Source organism: Siphateles boraxobius, unplaced genomic scaffold (assembly GCF_051911475.1).
Source record: "Siphateles boraxobius isolate OS27281-9 unplaced genomic scaffold, OSU_SipBor_1 194, whole genome shotgun sequence".
Classification (NCBI taxonomy): Eukaryota; Metazoa; Chordata; class Actinopteri; order Cypriniformes; family Leuciscidae; genus Siphateles; species Siphateles boraxobius.
Genome location: NW_027508804.1, coordinates 62445 through 72841, shown reverse-complemented (window position 1 = coordinate 72841; position 10397 = coordinate 62445). Strand labels below are relative to the sequence as shown.

The 10397-nt window shown below is 39.6% G+C and overlaps 1 protein-coding gene across 1 annotated transcript in view; it reads right to left on the bottom strand.

The window, feature by feature from the left end:
- Nucleotides 1–2769: 2769 nt before the first annotated feature.
- Nucleotides 2770–10397, bottom strand: part of LOC143744090 (LIM and calponin homology domains-containing protein 1-like) — a gene marked incomplete at its 5' end in the record, with an annotated part of 64054 nt that continues 56426 nt past the window's right edge. Inside the window, 3 exons of the mRNA XM_077235481.1 lie at nt 2770–3295; nt 7895–8049; nt 8132–8261. Of these exons, the coding sequence (XP_077091596.1) occupies nt 2770–3295; nt 7895–8049; nt 8132–8261 (811 nt within the window). The remainder of the gene's footprint in view (nt 3296–7894; nt 8050–8131; nt 8262–10397) is intronic.

The following is a 10397-nucleotide window of genomic DNA, read 5'->3' as shown; positions in this document are numbered from 1 at the left end:
AGACAGAGAGAGGGAAAGAGAAAGAGAGGGGGAGAGGGGATAGAGAGAGAGAGACAGAGAGAGAGAGAGAGAGAGAGAGAGAGAGAGAGAGAGAGAGACAGAGAGAGAGAGAGGGGGGGAGAGAGAGAGAGAGAGAGACAGAGAGAGAGGGGGAGAGAGAGAGACAGAGAGAGAGACAGAGAGAGAGAGAGAGAGAGAGAGAGAGAGAGAGAGACAGAGAGAGAGAGAGAGAGAGAGAGAGAGGGGGGGAGAGAGAGAGAGAGAGAGAGACAGAGACAGAGAGAGAGAGAGAGAGAGAGAGAGAGAGAGAGAGAGAGAGAGAGAGAGAGAGGAGATATTCAATATACTAAGTAAACACTAATTTCCATCATATTCTTCATCAGTTTTTCTAATATTCTTGTTAATTTAAAAATCTTTAAAACAAAGTAAATATACTTGAGCAGCGAAATTGTGTTTGACAATAGAGGAGCATTTTAAAGTCACAATGAAATCAAAATGGAAGTCACAATTACTTTTCTGTAATGGAATATTTTAGTATAATCTTGAATCAGAATAAGTTTCTCTTGCAGCATCTCTTCTCTTCTCTGATGATGTGGGCGGGGCCATAACCTGTCACTCACATGAGATCAACCAATAGCAAACCACAACCATCCAATTAATTCCTCACAGACACAATCAAGCCCCGCCCACACTTTTTCTTGTTCCTGAAGCGTTTAACTCGGATATACGACACAATAGGGAACAAAATACTAGTGTAACTTGAGTTTCATGCCAACCTTAGGTTGGCTAACGCTACTCACTTTATCTTGCTAAAGTATAATCTTATCATATAATCTAATAATGTGTTTTACATTGTATTGTGTTTTGTGTGTTATAAAGGAAAAAAATAAAATAATTGTTGAACCCCATGTGCTTAGCATTTTATAACATTGCAACTAGTTAATCTTACATACAAATTGGTAACTTGCACTTTATGTATCGTACGTTCCAAGTAAGCTGCCATTTTTATATTGTATTAACTGTCTTTGTTATATATTTTTAAATGTTAAATATCTTTGTTATGCCATTTTAACTTTATCATATGATCTTAATTTTTTAGGAGTACAGATGGAAATTATTATTGTGCTAAATCTGGTGCAGCCATCTTTTTAATGTAACTGCACATTGTCCTGATATAAATAAAATAAACAAACAAACAAATCATACTCTTTCATGGATTAATAAATTAATTATGGTTGATTGCATATAATGTAAGCACTATTTAATTTAGTTAGATTAATACTTGAACTTACTAATATATACTCTTAAATAAAGTCTTAATATGTCATGCAATTTAGCTTTCCAAGAACATATACACTATTTTATAGTTGTTACTGACAATTATTATAATTTTTTTAATTGAATTTAAAATACATGTTTAGGTAGCTTATTGCAATCACATCACTGTGCTTTGCAGTCAGTCAACAGCTCCTACAAGGAAACCGCTTAATAAACATACTAAATAATGTGTTAATGACAATGTCATGTCACTGCCGACTGTTAGGGAATATGTTTATAAGATCACTTGCTCAGCATAGTACAACGGGTTTATGACACACGGGTACCATGACACAAAAAAGGTATGTGCGTGTTTTAGATGTGCTGATCTGCTCCGTTTGTGTTTTAGCCTTCTATGGAGCACTTCACATAGAAAGAACCCATTCACAAACACACTCACACACTCATACCTAGGGAACACTAGCACCCATTCAACACATGCCCACTTTAACTCACAACACTCATTCCAACCACCAGAGGGCAACATCTGCTATTGTTGGTGTATTCTGGAAGACTTCACTTCTCTAAGGAGACCAACGGAGCACATTCCTACAGCACTGATTTATCCAGGATATGTCCACTCAGTGTGGGTGGTGTGGCAGAGCGCATGGCGGCTGATGGAGGCAACGTTATATTACTCAGAGGCTCTTCTACAGCTCTGAAGACAGAGCTCTTCATCAAAACTGTTCATATTTATCATACAGGAAACAAAAATAGACCTAAATGAGGCGATTCTTGACACATTTGACATTTAAAATTGCTAAATGAATGTGGATAACAGCTCAGATCACGTGGTCTTGAGAGAATGAGAAATATTCATAGAGTTTATACTGAAATGTTTGACTTTTGGTTGCAAATTTCTGATCTCTTCTGAAACTCTAGAGGAGACGCATGTTGTTGAGGTCTATTTATAAGGGATACAAATAAATAAAAATTCCGGTCCCACTTTATATTAAGTGGCTTTAAGTACTATGTACTTACATTAAAATTAATAATTTGATACAATGGATTTATTGTGTACATACATGTTTTTACATTGTACTTATATATTGAAAATACCTGCATGTAATTACAGCTGTAATTAATTTATGTAATTACATTTGTAATTACACAGTTGACCCTTCCCTTACACCTTAACCTACCCTTAAATCGACCCATTCCACCTCACCTGACCCTAACCTTACCCGTATCACACCTCAATAGCAGCAAAAGTGTTTTACAATACCACCTGAACACAATAAGTACATTGTACTTATTTTTTGATGTACGTACTTAGTACTTAAAGCCACTTAATATAAAGTTCCTAAGAAATTTCCCACTTTGCTCTCCATTTAATCTCATTGCAGTCAAAGAGAAACAAGTAAGTAATTACAGAAAAAATCTCCCAACTGATTGTCCCTATTATAAATTATAAGAATGTTGACTTTTTACTCACATTCAAAAAAACACTGTTTAAAAAGTAAACACTGCTATGAGAAAAGTTGATTCCTGTGCGGTCTGTACCTTAGCAGTGCTACTTCTGCTCTGTCTGTAAGGTCTCGGAGCCAGAGAGGGCGCTGTCGCATGCGAGTAAGATGGACCTAAAACACACTCCGGTTCTCCAACGTTTCCCTGCTCTGTGCTGTATCCCGTCTCTGGCTCTGTGCTGTATCCCGTCTCCGGCTCTGTGCTGTATCCCGTCACCTGTGCTTCCACCGAGGATATGAACTTGGCTGCAGGGAGAGACTGCTGCCTCAGGAACTGTAGCGGGTTTGAGGAAGCACTGAAAGAGCAGGAGATGTCTGAGGAGATGGGGAACGAGGAGTGACGAGTTGGGTCGGCCGACACACTCCTCTCCAGCAGCTTGGGGAGTTTGAGGCGCTCAAGAACGGCCTCACTGATGGTGAAGCGCAGGGCATAACGCTGCAGCACAGAAGCTGCTTCCTCTGGTGTGCGGGCGCTCCGGTAGGCCTCATGCAACTCCTGTTCACGACGCTCCCTAGTGGACAAAGTGAAATAGTGTCAGAAATGTCACTAGAGACTTATTATTGTATCGATGATTGAGATCCACTTGCTTACAGCCATTTTAATTTGATAATTTTGTCAGTAATATTGTCATTAACATTACTAACTGCAAAGGCACTGACAGTAAATGCAGTGAAAGTAACACTACTATCAGTAATACCACTTACAGTAACATCACTGACAGTAATGCCTAACATCACTTATGTTAAAGCCACTGATATTAACTGCACTCACGGTAACAGCACTAACAGTAACATTATTGACCGTAACACCAGTGACAGTAACCACAGTTACAGTAACATTACTGACAGTAATGCCACTGACAATAACAGTAATGCCACCAACAGCAACATCAGTTTTGTGAAAGCCACTAACAGTAACTAAATTCACAGAAACAGCACAGACAGTAACATTACTGACAGTAACACCACTTATATTAACAGGACAAACAGTAATGCCACCAACAGTAACACCACTTGTTAAAGCAACTGACATTAACTGAACTCACAATAACATTACTGACAGTAACAGCACTGACAGTAACACCAGTGACAGTAACAGCACTGACAGTAACACCAGTGACAGTAACACCAGTGACAGTAACACCAGTGACAGTAACACCAGTGACAGTAACACAAGTGACTGTAACCGCACTGACAGTAACACCAGTTACTGTAATCACACTGACAGCAACACCAGTCACAGTAACTGCCCTCACAGTAACACCAGTGACAGTAACTGCACTGACAGTAACACCAGTGACTGTAACCGCACTGACAGTAACACCAGTGACAGTAATGGCAGTGAGAGTAACACCAGTGTCTGTAACCGCACTGACAGTAACACCAGTGACTGTAACCGCACTGACAGTAACACCAGTGACAGTAATGGCAGTGAGAGTAACACCAGTGTCTGTAACCGCACTGACAGTAACACCAGTGACTGTAACCGCACTGACAGTAACACCAGTGACAGTAACGGCACTGACAGTAACACCAGTGTCTGTAACCGCACTGACAGTAACACCAGTGACAGTAACGGCACTGACAGTAACACCAGTGTCTGTAACCGCACTGACAGTAACACCAGTGACAGTGACGGCACTGACAGTAACACCAGTTACTTTAACCACACTGACAGTAACACCAGTGACTGTAACCACACTGACAGTAACACCAGTGACAGTAACTGCACTAACATTAACACCAGTAACAGTAACCACACTGACAGTAACACCAGTGACTGTAACCGCACTGACAGTAACACCAGTGACTGCAACCGCACTGACAGTAACACCAGTGACAGTAACAGCACTGACAGTAACACCAGTGACAGTAACGGCACTGACAGTAACACCAGTGTCTGTAACCGCACTGACAGTAACACCAGTGACAGTAACGGCACTGACAGTAACACCAGTTACTTTAACCACACTGACAGTAACACCAGTGACTGTAACCACACTGACAGTAACACCAGTGACAGTAACTGCACTAACATTAACACCAGTAACAGTAACCACACTGACAGTAACACCAGTGACTGTAACCGCACTGACAGTAACACCAGTGACTGCAACCGCACTGACAGTAACATCAGTGACAGTAACACCAGTGACAGTAACGGCACTGACAGTAACACCAGTGACTGTAACCGCACTTACAGTAACACCAGTAAAAGTATGCGCACTGACAGTAACACCAGTGACAGTAACGGCACTGACAGTAACACCAGTGACTTTAACCACACTGACAGTAACACCAGTGACTGTAACCGCACTGACAGTAACACCAGTGACTGTAACCACACTGACAGTAACACCAGTGACAGTAACAGCACTGACAGTAACACCAGTGACAGTAACGGCACTGACAGTAACACCAGTGACTGCAACTGCACTGACAGTAACACCCGTGACAGTAACAGCACTGACAGTAACACCAGTGACAGTAACGGCACTGACAGTAACACCAGTGACTGTAACCGCACTGACAGTAACACCGGTGACAGTAACAGCACTGACAGTAACACCAGTAAAAGTATGCGCACTGACAGTAACACCAGTGACTATAACCACACTGACAGCAACACCTTTGACAGTAACAGCACTGACAGTAACACCAGTAAAAGTACGCGCACTGACAGTAACACCAGTGACAGTAACAGCACTGACAGTAACACCAGTGACTGTAACCGCACTGACAGTAACACCAGTGACAGTAACAGCACTGACAGTAACACCAGTAAATGTACGCGCACTGACAGTAACACCAGTGACTATAACCACACTGACAGTAACACCGGTGACAGTAACAGCACTGACAGTAACACCAGTAAAAGTACGCGCACTGACAGTAACACCAGTGACAGTAACAGCACTGACAGTAACACCAGTGACTGTAACCGCACTGACAGTAACACCAGTGACAGTAACAGCACTGACAGTAACACCAGTGACTGTAACCACACTGACAGTAACACCAGTGACAGTAACACCAGTGACTGTAACCACACTGACAGTAACACCAGTGACAGTAACAGCACTGACAGTAACACCAGTGTCTGTAACCACACTGACAGTAACACCAGTGACAGTAACAGCACTGACAGTAACACCAGTGTCTGTAACCACACTGACAGTAACACCAGTGACAGTAACTCCAGTGTCTGTAACACCAGTGACTGTAACCACACTGACAGTAACACCAGTGACAGTAACAGCACTGACAGTTACACCAGTGACTGTAACTGCACTGACAGTAACACCAGTGACTGTAATACCAGTGACATTAACCACACTGACAGTAACACCAGTGACAGTAACTGCACTGACAATAACACAAGTGACAGTAATATCACTGAGAGTAATACCAGTGACAGTAACCGCACTGACACTGACATTAATGTGCCTATTGCCGAATCACAGTTGTACTGACATTAAGTACCAAGTAATCTTGCTTAAGAGATTTTTAACACCAGTGACAATAACACCACTTACTGTCAAACCAATGTCAGTAACTGTACTTACAATAACAAAGCTGAGTGTTACACTACTGACAGTAATGCCACCAACAGTAACATCACCAACGGTAACTCCACCGACAGTAACTTATCTGACAGAAACACCATTGACAGTGAAACTACTAACACTAATAGTAGCATCACTAACAGTAACATCACCATTGACAGTAACTGCATTCACAGAAACATCCCTAACAGTAACATCCCTTACGGTAACACCCCTAACAGTAACAGACTAACAGTAACATCACTTACGACAACACGCCTAACAGTAACATCACTAACAGTAACATCACTAACGGTAACATCCCTAACAGGAACCGCACTGACAGTAACATCATTTACAGTAACATCACTAACAGTAACATCCCTAACAGCAACATCACTTACGGTAACACCCCTAACAGTAACAGACTAACAGTAACATCACTTACGGTAACACGCCTAACAGTAACATCACTAACGTTAACAACTCTAACAGTAACAGCTCTGACCGTAACATCACTTACAGTAACAACCCTAATAGCAACTGCACTAACAGTAACATCACTTACAGTAACATCCCTAACAGTAACACCACTAACAGTAACATAATTTACGGTAACACCCCTAACAGTAACAGCCCTAAAAGGATCGACACTAACATTAACATCACTTACAGTAACATCACTTACGGTAACACCCCTAACAGTAACAGCCCTAAAAGGATTGACACTAACAGTAACATCACTTACAGTAACATCACTAACGGTAACACCCCTAACAGTAACAGCCCTAACAGTATCGACACTAACAGTAACATCACTTACAGTAACAACCCTAATAGCAACTGCACTAACAGTAACATCACTTACATTAACATCCCTAACAGTAACATCACTTACAGTAACATCCCTAACAGTAACACCACTAACAGTAACATAATTTACGGTAACACCCCTAACAGTATCAGCCCTAAAAGGATCAACACTAACAGTAACATCACTTACAGTAACATCACTTACGGTAACACCCCTAACAGTAACAGCCCTAAAAGGATCGACACTAACAGTAACATCACTTACGGTAACACCACTAACAGTAACACCACTAACAGTAACATCATTTATGGTAACACCCCTAACAGTAACAGCCCTAAAAGTATCGACACTAACAGTAACATCACTTACGGTAACAGCCCTAACAGTCACTGCAATGGCAGTAATATAACATACATTGACACTGACAGTATTTGTACTGACTGTGACACCACTGACAGTAACACTGCTGACTGTAAAGCCATTGACAGTAAAATCCCTGACAGTAACACCATTGACAGTGACACTTCTGAAAGTAATTGTACTCACAGTAAAAGCACTGTTAATAACTGCACTTACAGTAAGACTACCGACAGTCATATAGGCTTGCAATGTTGTGCCTATGACAAAATTCAGTACATTCAGCACCAAGTAGCTGATATGATTTTGCATCAATGACCCGTGGTCATCTGTAGTGTTGGACTGTAATAAATGAAAACAAAAGTGGAAAGTGTAGATGGAAACGCCAAACATACTTCTCCTCCACTATTTCTCTGTACGTCTTGATGCTTTTTCTTCTCTGTGATCCTCCTCCTCCACTTAACAGTCTCTCCATCATTTTCCTCTCCTCTTCTTTTTTGATCAGGTCCTGAGACACACTCCTTCTGCGACTCTTCCATTTGGCCAAGTCCTGAAACACAATCATACAATTGCAGACACATTCCGATCCATATACTGGATCTAACAGGAAACTAGTGACGAAAGACACTTACGTCCTGCCAGTGGTCTTCTTCCTCTTTCAGCTGGTTGTACTGGTTGTGCATGAGCTCATGTCGAACTTGACTATGGGGTGGCAATATAGAGTCTTCCTCACTTCCTCGCATGTCAATCATGCTCACACTCCTGTTACAGAGAGATAAAAGCTCATTGAATCACTGGTACTAAAATTCAACCAGCTGGTCAACTTTATTATTAAGCAACCAGTTAAAAAGGGGCAGGGGCAGTGAGTCACAGTAAGCATTTATAATTAGGCGGGTTGTGCAGCCCATAAGCCATGCATCCAAAGAAAGAAGGCCAGAAGTGTGAACATATGCTCAAAGACACTTTGCAACAACCACCAAATTTATATTATCTTACAAATGCCCAAAACAAATAGATTTTCATTCCATCAGATATACTGCTTGGTTTTCTTAAACAAATTTAGCATAATCAAGTATAAATGTATACATCAGATACAAGTGCTTTAGCAAACATAAGCATTAATTTGTGGATATAAGGCATCCCACTCAACAAGCAATACAGCAACATCACAAAGAAGTTCATCCGTAGTGTACCAAAACAAAGTGCTAAAAGCACGGTTCGGCACATGCAGACATTAGTCAGTGTCAGTCCCTGCAAGAGTGTTTTTCACAGCACATTGTGTTAAAGAGACTTACTCAGGATCATCAAACACACTAGATGAACGGCTGAATCTACAACAGGCAGGACAAAAGAGCACAAAGACAGTGATTTATGAGGACAATGATGACACAGATAAAAAAAAAAACTTAAACCTGGACTTAAACCTGTCATTGCATTAAGTACAATTTCTAATTAAATGGAATATTTTGCATTGGAAACTTTATCCAACCAATATTCCACATTTAACATATATATATATATATATATATATATATATATATATATATATATATATATATATATATATATATATATATATATTATAAACGCAACACATTTGTTTTTGCCCCTATTTTTCATGAGCTGAACTCAAAGATCTAAGACTTTTTCAATGTACACAAAAGGCCTATTTCTCTCAAATATTGTTCACAAATCTGTCTAAATCTGTGTTAGTGAGCACTTCTCCTTTGCCGAGATAATCCATCCACCTCACAGGTGTGGCGTATCAAGATGCTGATTAGACAGCATGATTATTGCACAGGTGTGCCTTAGGCTGTCCACAATAAAAGGCCAGCTGAGTTCAGCTCATGAAAAATGGGGGCAAAAACAAAAGTGTTGCGTTTATAATTTGGTTCAGTGTGTGTGTATATATATATATATATATATATATATATATATATATATAATTAAAACAGAAACATTTGTAGAGATATTTTTGATTGCTTCTTTCAAGATTAGCCAAAAAGGGGAAAAACCCTCCAATATAAAGACCACACACACACACACACACACACACACACACACACACACACACACACACACACACACACACACACACACACACACACACACACACACACACACACACACACACACACACACACACACACACACACACACACACACACACACACACACCTTGAGATATCAAGTTCAAATTTGGACTTTTTTTCAACTGTTTGTATTAAAGATTTCTGTGTTTTTCCCCATTATTTTATTAAGGGATTATTGTTCATTAATTACATTTACAAGTAAACAACTTAAAATGTATAATAAGCACATCTTCATGATTTCTTAACATTTGCTTAGGAATATCGCATCCTGTGTTTTGATTTTACTTAAAGCCATCAATGATGCATTTATTGAGGTTAGTAACTGTATTATCAGTCACAATAAGTATTTACAAGAACACAACACGGCTATTAACAATATATTCACTTATTTGACAGTCACTGTAACTATAATAACATTATAGCAATGCAGGCTGCATATTTATAAATACATTTCATAGAACCATACAACTAATTAATACTTATAAATCAGTGTATAATGGATTATGAGCATGAGCATGTGCATTGAAAAAGCAAATGCATGACTTATAAGTAATTATAAAATGAGTCTTTATAAAAATATTCATAGAATAGTAACACTTATAAATAAGTATAAATGGAGCTATAATTCATTATAAGCACGGGTACTTCATAGACTTCAAGCACTATAAGTACTTCATAGAAAGCCCATAAACTTGTTTTTTTGGCTGATGCCTTTGGCTTCTCCACAGTAATGATTAAAAAATTAAACAAAATATTAAGCTCTTAGATTATAATTGAAAAATTATGGTAAGGTGCCAAAACATTT